At 37.9% G+C, this 16,394-nt stretch overlaps 1 protein-coding gene across 1 annotated transcript in view; it reads right to left on the bottom strand.

Moving 5' to 3' along the window:
* Positions 1 to 7,988: 7,988 nt before the first annotated feature.
* Positions 7,989 to 16,394, bottom strand: part of LOC107572006 (A disintegrin and metalloproteinase with thrombospondin motifs 6) — an 89,970-nt gene continuing 81,564 nt past the window's right edge. The window contains exons 20-22 of the mRNA XM_016258412.1: positions 14,652 to 14,856; positions 14,390 to 14,566; positions 7,989 to 8,177 (exon numbers count right to left, since the gene is read on the bottom strand). Of these exons, the coding sequence (XP_016113898.1) occupies positions 7,989 to 8,177; positions 14,390 to 14,566; positions 14,652 to 14,856 (571 nt within the window). The remainder of the gene's footprint in view (positions 8,178 to 14,389; positions 14,567 to 14,651; positions 14,857 to 16,394) is intronic.

Here is a 16,394-nt window from a genome sequence, read left to right as displayed (position 1 = left end):
TAGCTGCTGATTAGATAGAGGCAGATCTCAATGCAAGCTTGCAGTCGATTGTAAGAAAGGGGCAGGGTTTGTGCGGACTAAATGATTGGAGAAATCCTGCATGTCATGCCATGCCGACTTTTAAGGTTGTGAGACACCAAGTCAACAGTTGGACAATGTCGGGCCATCATTGAGTGTCTGTCGGAACAGCTTTTGCAGTGTGTTCCACACTAGTTTTGGTTTTACGTTTTTAGTGAAGAATACAGACTTCTGCCACCTTCAGTTATTTTCTCGCATGTAAATGCAGAACATACACGCTAGTTGCCTGTTGACTGTAGTCTTTCTGTCAAGTGCAACATTTTTTGTCACTGTCAGTTCAACCAGAAAGACTTGAGAGGTGATAAAATTAATCAATGGTATTTATTTAAAAATAATAATAATAGAGTTGTTTGGCGTAGGCCCCATCCATAGCTTGAATCTGGAGGGTTGTAGATTCTAGCTGTTCCTATCTGAAGAAAAAGGCAGGGGCGGAGCCTACCCCCTGATGCATAGACAGGGGCCGACCTGGTGGTGGTGGGGAGGATGGAGGAGAGTGTCAACGTCATTATCTGCGAATGCAAGAAAGAGTGAGTAGAGAACTTTATATACTCCGAGTGTCGAGCGATGATTGGCTAGATCTAAATGTAATGTATGACGTAGCATTAAAGGTGCAACAGGTGATTGTCTTCAGAATTTTTTTTTGTAATGCTGGTTGAAGCTCTTCACATCCCGATAGCAATCATTAAGTGGTCTAAATGTATTTGCCTGTATTTATATATTCTGTGGAAGGCATAGGATCAAGAAATGTTCGTCCAATCAAAACGCTCTGTCCGAGCATTTTAATATGCTTTCCTAACTTTTTCCTAGCTTTTTCCTAGTTATGTATTAGCATACCTCTGCACACCCGGTTCACGCAGACAGGATACACCATCAGCGCGTTCATGCACGCTGTGCAGACAGAGCAAGAATGGCAGACAAACATCAACAACCCGATCTTCCTTCCTGGTATTGTAGTACTTTTAAAGTTTTCTCACCAGTGAATGACGCATGATGAAGCCCAGCGGTTCCCAATTCCAGTCCTCGCGATTCAGATAACCAGCTCATTAGAAGTGAGCTACGTGCATGAACTGTGTTCCAATCAATATGATCCCTACACAGTGTTCATTGCTCCCTACTCCCTGAGCGGGGGAAATCTGTTGAAGTTTACTTCACTTCGGAACATGGGCTGGAATTGGGAACTGCTGATGTAGCCTATTGTAGTAATCTTGTCTCTGGTATTCTGGTCTGTGAATGTAAATGTGTTCAGGGGGCGTGGCTTTGGACGGCAATTGCAGGGAGGGTGGGGTGTTCACTTTCAGTGCTATCAGGCTAAAGTTAGCATTTTCCAAGATCTTCTACTGCACCTTTAAGTCTTCCTGGTAGAACTTAAAGGTTCTATTTCCTTGATGTTGGTTTGGTATGTCATGACTTACAGTATAACTGACTTTTAATTTAACGCAATGTTATTGAATGCAGGAATGCAAAGTGTAAACAGCCTCTAAGGTAGCAACCTAAGTGAAATGGAACTTTTTTCACTATAATCCCATTATAATGCATTCTGGGATTTCCTTATCTTTTGTCAAACAAGGTATCTTAGTATTTACTTTTGGAACAGTCGTGAACACAACTTAAATGCTGTTTAGGTAGGTAACTCACTAGGTTTTGGAACAGACCTATTGTTATTTGTCATTGTTATAGTCTTCCACACATGTGCCAGAACTGAAAGTTTGTCTTGAAATCTTGTTTATTCTGCCTAATCTGTTATAATTCCAATGTGCAAATATTTTAAGTGTGATACAGAAGACTGGGTTTGTCTTTGAGATCGAAACTGTCATCCTTTGCACTCTTTAGTGAAGAAGACCACATCACTGGCTAGTCTGCATTAGGGTAAGACCACATTGGGACAGCATTAAACCAGACCCCCTGAGGTCAGGAACTTTCAGGCAAATGCTCAGCCACATACGCCCAAGTAAACAAAACCTTTGTTCCTCTCTGAGAACCTTCAAAGATAAACATCTGTTTTGGGTAAGTACAAAATGCAAGTGCAATCTTGCCATCAGCATGTCTTTGATCACCATTGCCTTATGCACATCCCCATTACGCTAACAATGAGAACACTCGGCTCTTAGGGACGCAAAACCAAATGCTGTTCACAACATGTAGCCATCGACAGAATTGTGTTGGCGTTCATTCATGCGGTTGTAACTTAATGGCTTCAACTTAGCCTTTTTTTGGCTTCCATGCATACATAGGGCTGCCTTGTTATGCTATATCATTATTTCGCTTGACATCTCAGTCTGTCTCTTAAGTTTACAAAGAGATAAAGAATGGAATTGTTTCTTGGCAAGAGTCTCCGCTGTCTTGCTTCGTCTTTGTTGTGGCTATGCTGAGAGTCGACATCTAAACAGCCGAATTGTAGCTGACAGTTGCAGCCAGCTGCTGAGACACTCTTAATCTTCTCTAGGTCTCTGGTTCGATCACTCTGTCTCTTTTTCCAAGTAAATGAGACGGAAGCCCAAACAATCTTTCAGATATTCAAAAGCAGTTACTTTAGACAAAACAGAGCAGCTAATATCTGTACTCTGCAATTCATTAGAATTAGCGTCACTCCAAGTAGGACATAGGTGTTCAAATAGCACAACTGGTGGGTTTTTGAGAAGTAAAAATTCATTCATTTTGTCCATAGACTTTAGTCAGGCTAACGCCATGCTGATTAACAATATGCTGATTGTTCAGCTGATGAATCATCTTTCTGAAAAACACTCCATAAAACAGTTTTGAAAAGTTGTGAGTTGTGAAATTGTGATCTATGACATTTATAGGGCGTGCTACTGTGAAGACTGTACGTCTGTCCATCACAGCCTCATTTTAATTTGTGTTAAATTTAATATGGCATCTATAATTGCATTTGTACTGTATAAAACAAGCGATAGCAAGTCTGCTGACTGGTATGAGGCACAAAGTGATCTGCCTGATGTACAGCGTTGCTGACAACAGTGAATATTATATAATATCTGCCCACTGCATGCTGCAACTGACCAATCAGAAACAAGTATTCCAAAAAGCTGTGTTATAAGTGATGATAAATGTTTCTAGAGTGTTGTGCTTGATAGGCAAATCCCCAGTAAGGACTACACTACCCATAATTCCATTCAGATCAGTAGCTGGGAGCAGAAATTGCAGCAAATTGTTCAGCAGCAAAAGCCCAATTCCATGAAGCATTGCGAAGAACATAATCAAGTCCATCTCCATCAGGGGCTCAAGGTTTGGCCTGTTAGTGTAACTCATCTCTCCCGGGTCCTCACCGCCACACCTCGTTCTTGTTCCAAGTGGGTCTCGAACCCGGGTCTTCGGCATGGGAGGTGGACGCACTAACAAGGGGAGTGAGGTTAACCTGCACAGCTCCTACCCGCTGGCCCTTTTTCCATTCATAGCCATTCAAAAGTAGACCTGTATCCTGACTTTTTTTAATCTTTAAGATTCAGAACTCTCTGGATATTCATCAATATCTAATGTGTGTTCGACGGAAGAAAGAAAGTCTTTCAGGTTTGGAACGACACAAGGGTGAGTAAATGATGACAGAATTGTCCTTTTTGGGTGAACTATCCCTTTAATGAAAGAGCCCGTTGTTCTCAGGCAGTAAACTCATTTAGATATATACTTGAGCCATTTGTGGGAGACCACAAGAAAGAACATCTTAACACAACCCTTTTAAAGTAATTTTATTCAAGATCCATTACATGTTGGATTCACCAAGGGTACAAGCCGAAGGACTGAGAATGTTAAAGTTACTATGGGAATATTTCTGTCCTTACCCTTTGACACTATTTACCATTATTTATTTTTATTATTATTTTTGTGAGCACTGGTCCTCGAGAGACAGTGCAGTAATACCATACCAACATACACACACTCAAACGCACCGACTCACACAAAAGCATTCTGACGTAGTTTTAAGAGCACTCTAGTAGCAAATAAGACCCATTCAAACTCACATTTTACCAAGACTAAAACAAGATCGTGAAGGGTGTTATTCCACTGCATTGTTTTCACTAGACAAGATTTCAGTTTGCATGCAGTGAAACATACATAAAACAAGTGACAAATGGCAATAAATTAGCATATAATTTACCAACAAAAAAAAAATTAGTAACAGTGTACCAACATTAATAATACTGAATATAAAATGTAAGCAACTATTCACAAAAATTCAAAACTTTCTTCTATAGGTACATGTTAAACAATGTGACATTCAAAGACAAAAGTTCACAGCGATCAGTACCAGTTTCATTGAGTGTCTTATTGAGAGTCCGTGTCCCAAAGCCAGTAAACTTGTACTTCAAGCCTTAGGATTTTACAAAGCACAATATCAGGACGCTCAGAAAGTTGGGCCTACAGTTCTGCTGTTCATTGTTCACTGTTGAATGATCCCAGTATAAACATTTCATAATACATAATCGATTAATATTGTGTTTGTGGCTACAAAAGTGTAGCAGCAGCAAAAGTAGAATGGCTGTATGATTAAAAACATAAAAATGTCCCATAACTCCTTAATAACAATAATCTATTGTGTCCCTTAACAAAGGTGAGATCTAAAATTGAGGTCCCGTTTCCTTAGCTAAGAGAGAGCAGGGTAAAGTCACTCAGTCATGGATGATGGAACAATGCAACATGTAGTTGATGGACAAACTTAAACCAATGTGAAGTAAAAGGACAGAAAGAAAGAGAAAAAAGCTCTGTTCCAAAACCCAGTGAGCTGCTTTTCTATGTCATTTTCATGTCAAGAAACATGGCTTAGGCAAGTATGCTAACATGTGTGGTCTTGAGTTGCTCTGATAGTAACAAACCTCACCAAACTCATCCTTTCAACTATAAGCATATCAACTTTAAGAGATTTTCTCTGTTACTCCACCATGACAGTAGTTGACCTGAAGAGACTGACTCTAGAAGACAATATTTTACATTAATGTGCAATACAGCACCATTTGTGGCAATGCTAAGAATGCAACGTGGTCCAACACATTTCGTAAAATCGAGCTTAGCTATAAGTTTGCATTTGTGGTTGTGTAGAGTATATTTCAGGCCTAAAGCAGCATCGTAACTGGAATAGAACCTATTTACTGATTTGGAACACTATGTAGGCAACAACCCCATCAAATAGCATTCGTAAAGTGCACAGTAAACATGACTCACAATTGATTCCAGTAGCATGTGGTTAAGCTAACGACACAATAGCATAAAATGCACAGCACGAAAAGCGCCAAATGGCCCTACAACTTCGTTTTGTATGCCCTTCCCTCACTAACTTCCCTTCATTTCACTGAATCGAGTGTATGTCATTGATTATGTTGCACGAGTCCCCACAACTAGTGGACTCCTCACTTGGAATCTGCTATGGAGTTGATTTATTATTTAATTTTTTTCCTTTACAAATTTGTTTTAAGCAGCATTCTATATGTATACAGGTATGTTTGGGCTGTAATAAAAATAATTATTATATCATAGAGTTGTTTGGGGTGGGGGTAAATTAAACTATCTGCAGTGACGTCACAATCATGTTGCATTGTGGTATATGAAGCTATCGAAGTGTACGTATGAAGTAGACTCACACCCTCAGTAAAAATCGAGGGGTCGAGGGTCTATATCAGGGACGTCCAAACTCGGTCCAGGACAGCACACCTGCCAGGAAGTTTCTAGTATGCCTATTAAGACCTTGATTAGCTGGTTCAGGTGTGTTTTTTATGTTGCATGGAAGAAAAAAAAGCCAAATGAGTTTAGAATGACATGAAGGCAAGTAAATAATGACAGACTTTTAATTTTGGGTGAACGGTCTCCTTATATGACAGGCAGGTCTGTGTCGAACAATGACTTAGGACTTTGATACAGATCCCAGAGGCTGCTGGACCTACAACTGGGCCCAACTCTCTATCTCAAATATCTGATGAGCTCTTCAAAGCAATAAAGACCAGCTACGTTGAAACTGAACAAGCTTTTTATTTTAAAGTAATGAAACTACAGACAAACTAGCATTTCGAAACTAGTCTTTGAGTTTCTATATCGACTGCATGGAAGAACGAAGAACGTTTTACTAATTTCATTTTTCATTTCACTTCATATCCCTCATTATTTTTAATGAAAAGCATATTTGGATTTCCACTGAGGACAACCTTTTGGGTTCTTAGAATGCGAGTCATATTTCAGATGTCTGTGTGAATCTAGGTGGTAATCAGTGCAGTGCATGTGCTAGTGAAAGGGAGCACCAATGGAAAGAATTTGTCATCTTCATGGCATGGATGAAAATTAGCGGCCCATATAAATCTCACTGTCCTGTCATGCTTGAATGTTTTACAATCTGGCCTGTGCTAATGTTTACTTCCTGTCTATTCTGACCTTGTTACATGTTGTCCTAATCAGATGCAACATGACAAATTTCCACTTTTAATTTTTGTTGTTTAAGATTCTATCACTATAGGACCCCCATAGGTTGCTTTAAAAATGTATCACAGTATGGTAAGCTAATCATTTAGGGTAAAACTGCCCACACTATTCAAAGCTAGTAGGCTAACAGGTTAGCTTGCAAGTTTTTAAAGCACATGAAGCACATCTTTATTGTAAACGGACATGGATGCACACATTGAATTATTTTGCTAACATTTATGGAAGCCTGTTTCCACCACTGAATAAAAAATAAAAAAGGTAATTGTGACTTTATATCTCACAATTCTGTTCTCATAATTGCATGATACAAATGTGTTTATATCACGCAATTCTGAGAAAAAAAGTCAGAATTGTGAGTTTATATCACGCAATTGTGTTTATATCTCACAATTCTGTGAAAAAAAATGTCAGAATTGTGAGATAAAAAGTCGCAATAACCTTTTTTATTAGTTTTTTATTCAGTGGCAGAAACGGACTTCCATAGACATTAGTGTTTGTGCATGCACAGTAAACTTTTACTGTAGTACTTCTGTGATCGTGTGTGGTTGAATCTGTAACATTAAATAAACATTATGCTTTAGAACATCAATTGTGTGAAAATGAAGGACAGTCGGTTAGCCAGTAGCATCGTATTTCTCTGGGTAGATGCGAAATCTGAATTGAACCTAGCAGCTTGATGGTCACGCCACTAACTGGTCTAAAATCACAAATGTGACACTATGGCGTTGGGAAAATCATCACAAATATGTGCCCGTATCTCTCGAACAGTCAAAAGATTTTAAACGTTGTATTTACATTTACATGAAACGTCAAAACAGCGATTCTGTGGGTACCCTGAATAGAGTACCAATTAAAAGTTATTTTCGGGTCCAAGGGGGATTCTGTAGGACAGGGACAGAATCTCGCATGACCCTGCAGCACTGGAAATCTAATAGACTTCCTTTGTGTCAAAGCCAAAACTCTTAAGTCCTTCTTCAAAAGAGGCCATGACTCAGGGCCTGGACACAAGCCTCTTATGGTAATTATAGCATCTAAGCGTAAAAAGAGAGCGACCTGATTCACAGTGTGGGCAGACGGCCATCTGCATTAGTATGGCAGTGTGCTGATGGTGCTAACTGGCCCAACCTCAATTAATGGCTTCCTTATTAGAGTCTTTAAACTGCCATGGCTAAAGACAATGAAAGTAGACATTCTGTCACTGCTGTTGATTAGGACACAACTAATCCTATTAGGGTCCATTAGGAGACGCTGCTTCCCCGGTGAAGGAATCTGAATAGGGATCCATCTCGCAAGGGTCATGGAACTTTTATTGAATCCAGGATTGCCCCGTCTCATTTCCAAACTGAAGTATTTAATAACAGGCAAGAACAGAACAATATAATCCTTTGTTGATTCAAAATTGAATGCAGAGGCCACAAACTTTGTAAATGTCAACACTGTGATCAAAGCCAGTTGCAGCTCGTATGAAATGCTCATAAGCCATCGCCGCTCTTTCACGGGATTAGAGGAAGGGTGACTGACTTACCGTCACCACCGGAGATGGGTGTAGCGTCACACTTGCTTTCACACTGCTGCATGGTGTTGGGCCGTAGTGACTCTGGACATTCGGTGGAGGGCTGTCCTGTATACGACAGACACTGAACCATCCGCATCTGCTGCCCTAGTCCACACTGAGCAGAGCACTGTAAAAACACACAGCGAGCCTTTAGTATAGCCTCTAATACCTACGTCAGAACTAGGGATGCAGAGATATTACGACTGAAAAGCTGTTAATCAATCAGTTGATTTTAACATTTCATATTTTTCTAAATTAATGAGATAAAATCAGTTGTCCACTGAAGTACCACTGAATTTTATGAAGTACATAATAATGTACAATATGAAAGAAAGGTAATGCTTTTTTAAGGAGCAATTCTCACTATTAACTAGTATGCATATTATTAGCATATTGGCTGTTTTTTGGTATGTGGGTCAAAGACGAAAAAGGGTTTAAGCATAAAAACGATAAGTGTAATACTGCTTTAAATTGTTTTTGCCCCCCCCCCCCCCAATTTTTTTAAAAACGTTTTCTGTTTAATTTAATCGCAATCTTTTTTGTTTTTCTGAGCAAAAAATAAATATCATACATTTTTCCCTGATTTACAGAAGAGACCCACTAAAATGTCATTCAGGACATATTTACAACAAAAATCAATTTACAACATATTAAAAGACTAATTACTTTCACCCCAAATACTGATTAGTTGTAATTTTACATTTTTAAAATTTGCCACTATCCTAGGTTTTGCCCATTTGTCAGAAAGAATTTTGTACTTGTATAAAACACAATAAAATTTTATATGCTCTCTTATTCTTTTATATATTTTAATGTACACATCAGAATAAGCATGTTGTTTGAATTTTTACATAAATATTGTTACACTGAATGACAATGTAACATTATTTCAACCAAATTTTGACATTATATTCTCCAAAAACTTATTTGAAACCTTAAAAGTAGACACTTTACTTACATTTAATGTGCTTTCTATGGACATAAAATCACTTTTGTAAATTTCTTTTGATGCGGACATCTTAACGTCTTTGACCCATGTATAAAGTACATATTAAGGCCTGATATTTTAGATCCCTTAATCCTATCCCATACTAACTATTACTAAACAGTAATTAGGAGTTTGAGGCAAAAGTCACAGTTAATAGTTAGGAAATAATGAGACCTTAAAAAGAAGAGTGACTGAAAGAAATGATAAATTATTAGTCTCTTTAAAGATTCAATTAATGCTTGTTAGATAATGGCAATGTTTAAAAAAAAAAATAATAATAATAATAACTGACGATAACCAAAATGGATACTCATAACTTTACAAGCAGTTTCTTAATCCTCTGGGACCTGCTGTTGATTTTATTTAAACTTTTTCTTTTTTTTCTTATAAGGTCAAAACATTTCACTAAGCCTTCAACATTTATTTTATTACTTTGCAATTGACTTTTAACCATAGATTTGTTTTACCAGTGCCTCAGACCGAGACTTTCAATTATAAATCGTGAAAATCAATTAGAAGAATATAAATTATTACATAGTTAAAACTGACAATGCAAACAAAGACTGAAATAAATCATTTTAATAATTATTTTTTGAAAAGAATTCATATTTTTCTAAAATGATCAAATTACACAGTTCTAGTGCCACTTAAAGCACAAAAAAACGTTACTATACAATACAAAATGTACTGTATTTTAAAGACAACCGTATTAGTGAAGAACATGTATGAATAAAAAGCAAGGTTAATATATTTCAAGCCACTTTGCCACAAGGAGTCAATTAAGTTTGACTTTGGTAACTGGTTCAAAATTGTATAAAGAACAATATATTCAACCCATTTGTCTACAGACATAAAGTCTTGTCCACTTTGTGACCTATTCTAGTCAAGAACAGTGTTGGGAGTAACGCATTACAAGTAACGTGAGTTACGTAATCAGGTTACTTTTTACCCATTACTTTTTAATGTACTTTTTCAAATAAGTAATGCCAGTTACTTTGTTTTCCCTTTTATTGACTGACAGCTCTCCAGTAAATGCAGAGGTGTTGTGTGCGCTGTGTGAATATGATGCTTACTGTATATCTAGACTAAATGTGAACATGCATTTACTCATCTCACTTGCAAAAAAACGAATTCAGTATTTCTCAAAATGAATAAAAACTGTGAAATGCAAACTCAGAACATGACACAAACCTGTAATAATTAAATGATAAATAACACAAATATCCTTTATGTATTTAAAGGGTCGTGAACCCCCCCCCCCTTTCAGCACTGGTTAGTTCTCACCACAGTTTTAAAAAATGCTAAAAAAGTAGGCGTGGTGCGCAGCGGAGTGGAGGAGGGGGAAGAAGGGAGACAGACAAACAACACATACAACTTTGCATTCAGACAGTTTCATTTCGCTCCCATCGAGTTAAAAACACAAATAAATGCCATTTGCACTCCTCATCGAAAACATATGAACGTGCTGTTGCACCTCTAAGAACTTTTAAGGTTTATTCTGTGGCGTTTATATAAGCCTTTTGACGGGTTGTGTCACAGAGCTGTAAAAAACGGTTATGCTCACCAAGTGAATGAATCGAGTTTGTGCCGAACTCTTATTACAAAGCAAAAACAAACACACTTCTTCCATCCATCAACGTTTCTCTCAGTTAACATGCGCGATGTCATCTCACAGTCTGAAGCGTCTGTCATAGCAAATCAACACATGCTGTTGTGAATATTTAAGCGAAGACTCTTCTCATAGGATAAGTGCTTCAAAACTAAGGAGCGAGAGCTACTTGCAAAATGTCATTGTAATAGTTTAATTGAATCTCTGACTACTGTCAGCTGTTCTACATTAGAGGTCTCGACATTGCTGGAGGGAGTAAATTGCGACTGTCTGAAACAAAACTTAGATGTATTCCAGTAGTCTCCTACCATGATGTAGCTCAGTGATTCAATGGAAAATTAAGAGTTGCTTAGCAACCTAATACAATACACAAATTTTGCTCATTAGTCACTGCTGTTTAGCGCCTAGTGTGAATGCCACAGAAACGCTGACGTCGCACGCCAAGACATGGATCTGATGTGGATTTAGTCATAAACACGTGTAAGACCCATCGTGAAGGACCCCTCACGGGACTGGGAGTGCGGACATCTCAGATGAGTTTCCAGCAGCCTTCCCATTTCATCTCCTTCAAATTAAACAGACTTTATTAGAGCGCGAGCCCCTGGCAGACGGGATATGTCAGTCAGGGCCTTAAGTGGGATTTGAACCAGTGACCTTTTGGCCCACGGCTTTCTTCAACAGCCAGTCCATTATGAGAGTCCCAGTTCACCGCAGGAATCATGGGATGGCGTAACTCGTACTACAGTAGTTGTAGCTTCATTCAGTTAGACGGATAAATCTGGACTTTTGTTAGTTTGATATATTTTTCATATCAAATTATTGTTGATCTTGTAATCTTAATTGTTGCTTATAAGTGGTGTACAATTTTTATTTTATTTTTTGGTAACACTTTACAATAAGGTGTCATTTGTTAACATTAGTTAATGTATTAACTAACATTAACAAACCATGAACAGTACATTTGTTACAGTATTTAGTAATCTTTGTTAATGTTAGTTAATGAAAATACAGTTATTCATTGTTTGTTCACAGTGCATTAATGAATGTTAACAAGCACAACTTTTGATTTTAATAATGTATTAGTAAATGTTGAAATTAACATTAAGATCAATAAATACTGTAGAAGTATAGTTCATGCTTAGTTCATGTTAACAAATACAGTTAACTACTGTTAACTAATGAACCTTATTGTAAAGTTTCACCTTTTTTTTTTTTGAAGCCAATATTGATTATATTATATCATATTATATTAATATGCATTCCTTGTCTTATTTGGAAACGAGTTGCATTCTAACACTCCTGAAGTCAATGGGTTTTTTGATTGTGTTTTGGGTTATATGCCTGAAATAAGGTCTGTGATGAACACAATCTCAAGATATTTTCATATTTTTTTGTATGACATGAAATACATTAGTAATACCCCACTGTGATTTTTTTTTAAAGGTTTTACTTGTCTTGAAAAAAAGCGGTTTCTAACAAGTGGCTAAATGGGACTACAGAGATTGTATTTAAGCTTCAAAATATAATAGCTGAAGATTATCACAATGACCAAAACGTGTAAGAATCATAAACTTATGTTGGTTATAGATTTTATTTTCTCTAGTAAATCCAAAAGCCAATGGAAAAATCCTATTGGGTTTTTCTCGAGGGAACCAAACAAAAATGCACACATCTGGGTTGGTCTACAAAAATACACTGCAGGACTCTATTTTTCAACTTTCCATTTAAAGAAATCAATTCCTGATGGATAAGATAATATTCTGCCCTTTATTTTTTTCCTTATTGAATATTACCTGTCCATATTTATGTGGCATTTTTAAAAAGATTTACTATAAGCCACTACAGTTATTCTGATTGTATACATTTTTTTAAAGAGAGAAACCACTGGATCGGTCTGAGAGTGATATGTTTTTTCTTTTTTAAAACATATTCTTGGCATTGACAGAAAACCTTGTCTACGGAAGAGATTAACTTCAAACAATCTGGATGATATTACTATCACTTACACACTCTTGGGCTGTTATACTCGCTGTCACTCACGGAAACACGTCACTGGCTTTCCAGAGACCCTAGTTTATCACGCGAGTGTAAATTCTATTGACGTCAACTAAACACATGGTCTTTTTCATGCTGTATTAAAACAGTCTTTACTCAGCCTTTGCATTTTTGGACCAGGAATGCTGTGGAATACATTTGTAAAGACAAACTTTTTTATTTGTTCTAAATCATAACGACACCTGAATTATTTATATTCAAGCCTGAATTTGCGTGTAGTTTATAGTTAACCTGAACGGTTTTCACAACCAATTTTAAGTGAAGCAATATTCAATGAGAGAAAAAAGTAGCATGTTACTTGAGAGTGCAACAGTCAAGTTCTGAAAGTAAAAATGCCATTAATTTTCTCTATAGGGAAACTGTAAAATTTAAAAAAAAATGTACAGTAATTTATATACCTTTAAGGACAGACCTACTGTGAACTTAATCGATGGTATATGCTTTTGGTGGTATACACTTTTGTTGAAGCCAGTAGTTTTCATTATTTCAACTTATCTTTTAAATAATTGTGTTTAACAGTGGAATCAAAACTACATTACCCATGATACTGTACAGAAAATTTCACCAATCTGAGAATAGCAGCAAGCAACCAGTCAGTCTCCCCACACTCTCAAAATACTTAAATATTTGAATATATATTATAATAATAATAATGTAATAATATAATGTTATATAATATATTATATTGTTTTCTATATACACAGTCAACAACTTGGATAGTTTTATATTTCTCCATAATTTTTAATTTGTTATTTGCAATGGTTCATGGGATTGTAGTTCTTTCCCTCACTATAGCCGTATAGCCACAGTCTTGTACCTTTGCCTTTTTGTCCATTTTTTGTTTCAAATAAAAGTTGGTAATGTTGTGATTCACCTTATAGCTGGTTGGTTTGGTTCATGGCTTATAACGCTTTAATGAAGAATTTTTAAAATTCCTATGGGAAAAATGAATGGAAAAAATACTTTCGGAACCAACAGTGCTGAAAAAGTTGGCAGGCACTAATGCACTCTATTCAAATGATTAGATCGTAAAAGTGAGCGTTACAAATCAGAATGCTACCAGATGATTGGAGGGGAGGGGCCAAAAAATAAGAGGGCTTGGTTTGTATCAGAAAATTAGTTTCAGAGGCAAGTTTTTAGTGTCACTCTCATGTCATTCCAAACCCTATAAGATCTAAGTTTATCTTAGAAACAAACGTACCATCGAGCTTCCATTTACCATAATTGATGTGCTCTGAAATCTGTTCATATTATAAAATGATCGTATCTCCTCAGACGACTTGAATTAAACGGATTGTTTCATATGGATTTCTTTTACAATCTCTTGATGAACTTTCTGAAGCTTAAAAGTTATAGTGGAAGGGACAGAAATGTCTCAGGTTTCATTCAAAAGATCTTCATTTGTGTTTCAATGGTGAAGTCTCATTCTTGCAGTTTATTGGACAAAATGTTTAAGTCCATGAGTTAAAGAAGAGTCATTAATATATTTGATCCCTTTTTCTGGAAACGAAAGACTGTATATAGATATACTCATAGCATACAGATGAACTCAAAGTTAACAGAAACAGGCTAAAAGCAAAACATTCTGATTTCATGGCACCTTTTGGGATATTTATAAGTTCTGGTTCAATTAAACTGTCCTCATCAGGATGAATGACTGTGGATGAGATGAGTGAACTTGTATTACCTGTACCCATTCTCCAGGGATCCAGCGTGGTGGCGGACAGCGTCCTAGGCTGCAGCGAATACGGACTGGAGGTTTGTTTTGGTCAGAACAGAGGGCTGATGGGAAGGTTTTGGTCAGGTCGCTACTTTTACACAGAACAATGCGGTGCTTGAAGCCAGGGCCACACTTTGGGGTGCACTATAAACAAAAACACAATAATATTAAAACTAAAAGATTGGCAGGCATTCTAGAGGATACAGATACATGAAGAACACAAAGTCACCTCAGACCAGTCCAGCGTCACCCACTGGGGTGGGCAAGACTGATTGTTGCAGGACTCTTGTTCTATTGGCCGATGGGTCAGACAGTGGCTGTCCTCCAGGGTCTCCTCCTCAGCGGGTCCGATTTTACGGATACACAAAACAGTGCGTGTTCGGATGCCTCCGTCACAGGTTTTCCCACATTCTGACCAGTCACCGATAAACCACCTGAAACACAAGTAAATGGAAAATGGAAATTCTCTGTCCATAAATATTACTAACAACCACTGAACTGTAGATTTCATCAAAATATATTTTTACATGTATAGCATATACTGAATAAAAAGTTGGGGGTAAGTGAGATTTTAGGCTTTTATAAAAGAAATGTAAAATAAATGCTGTTCTTTTTATCTTTCTTTTCATCAACGAATCCTGAAAAAAATGATCATGATTTCCACAAAAATATGAAGCAGCACAGCGGTTTTCAAGTGATAATAAAACATTTTTCTTGAGCAGCAAATCAGCATATTAGAGTGATTTCTGAAGAATCATGTGACACTGTTGAATAGACTGATGCTGAAAATTCAGATTTGCTTTACAGGAATAAATTACATTTTAAAATATATTCAAATAGAAAACAGTTATTTTACATTGTAATAACATTTCACAATATTACAGTTTTACTGTTTTTTGACCAAATAAATGAATCCTTGATGATATTTCTGACCCCAAACTTTTCATCAAAATATATTTTCAGGACCTACCCCATCTGAGGGTTGCCCCCCCCCCAATAAATACCATTAAAAACCATGCTGTGTTTTTATCACACTCGTAGCTGTCACGCCCCTGGACTCTTTGTGTTGTGTTTTCCCTTTCCAGGTGTGCCGTGTTCCCTTTAATTAGTCATTCCTTGCACCTGTGTTTTCCCAATCACCCAGTGTTTAAAAGCCCCAGTCTTTTCAGTTAGTGTTTGTCAGTCCTCATACGTCATTCCTTGTGTTTCAGTGTCTCCTACGGTCCCCGTGTGATCATTAAAGACTGTGAATTGAAGTTATCTCCGTGTTTCCTCGTTCCTCGCTCCTTGCCTCCCGAGAAGTGTGACAGAAGGACCGACCAAAAGAGTAACTTCCGTGTTTTCCCCTCCATTTGTTTTCCGTTTTTTTCTCAGTGTTTTTCTTTCCGTTGTGTCCCCATGGATCCCTTCACTCACCCCAAATTCCTCCTCCTCCTGCTGGAGCAGGGAGACCAAGCTCTCGAGGACCATACCAAACTGTTCCTGTTGGTCGCGAACATCACCAGCTATCCGGACGACGCGCTCTGCTCTTTCTATGACGCAAGCCTGAACACCGAGTTGTCGTCCGAAGATGGTCCTCGGGAGGAATTCGCCGCCTTCGTGGAGTGGACTCTGGCGAGAAACAGGTCTCCCCTCACCATCTGCCCTGTGGAGGATCTCGCCGGATCCACTCTGGACCCAGAGCCCAGCCCACCATCTCCCCGCGGTACGGAGCATCAGCCTGAGCCCACCGATGATGGACAGCCATTTCCCGCTGCGAGCCAGAGCAAAGCCAAGCGACTGAGCAGAGGATCGCCTCGGAAGTTGAGTTCAACCCGTCAGACCAGGTGCGAGAGCCGGCGATAGTGCCCACCACGAGGGAGAAAGCCGCGGACGGTGTGAGCCGACGGAGGAGCTCCACCCCCTGCTTTTCAACCCCAACTTTTTATCACAACTTTCGTCTTTAACTTTCTCAGCCTTGTTGCATAACTGG

Source organism: Sinocyclocheilus grahami, unplaced genomic scaffold (genome assembly GCF_001515645.1).
Source record: "Sinocyclocheilus grahami isolate Dianchi unplaced genomic scaffold, SAMN03320097.WGS_v1.1 scaffold1680.1, whole genome shotgun sequence".
In the NCBI taxonomy this organism is placed as follows: Eukaryota; Metazoa; Chordata; class Actinopteri; order Cypriniformes; family Cyprinidae; genus Sinocyclocheilus; species Sinocyclocheilus grahami.
The sequence above is the reverse complement of the archived record's forward strand: the minus strand, read 5'-3'. Positions and strand labels throughout refer to the sequence as shown.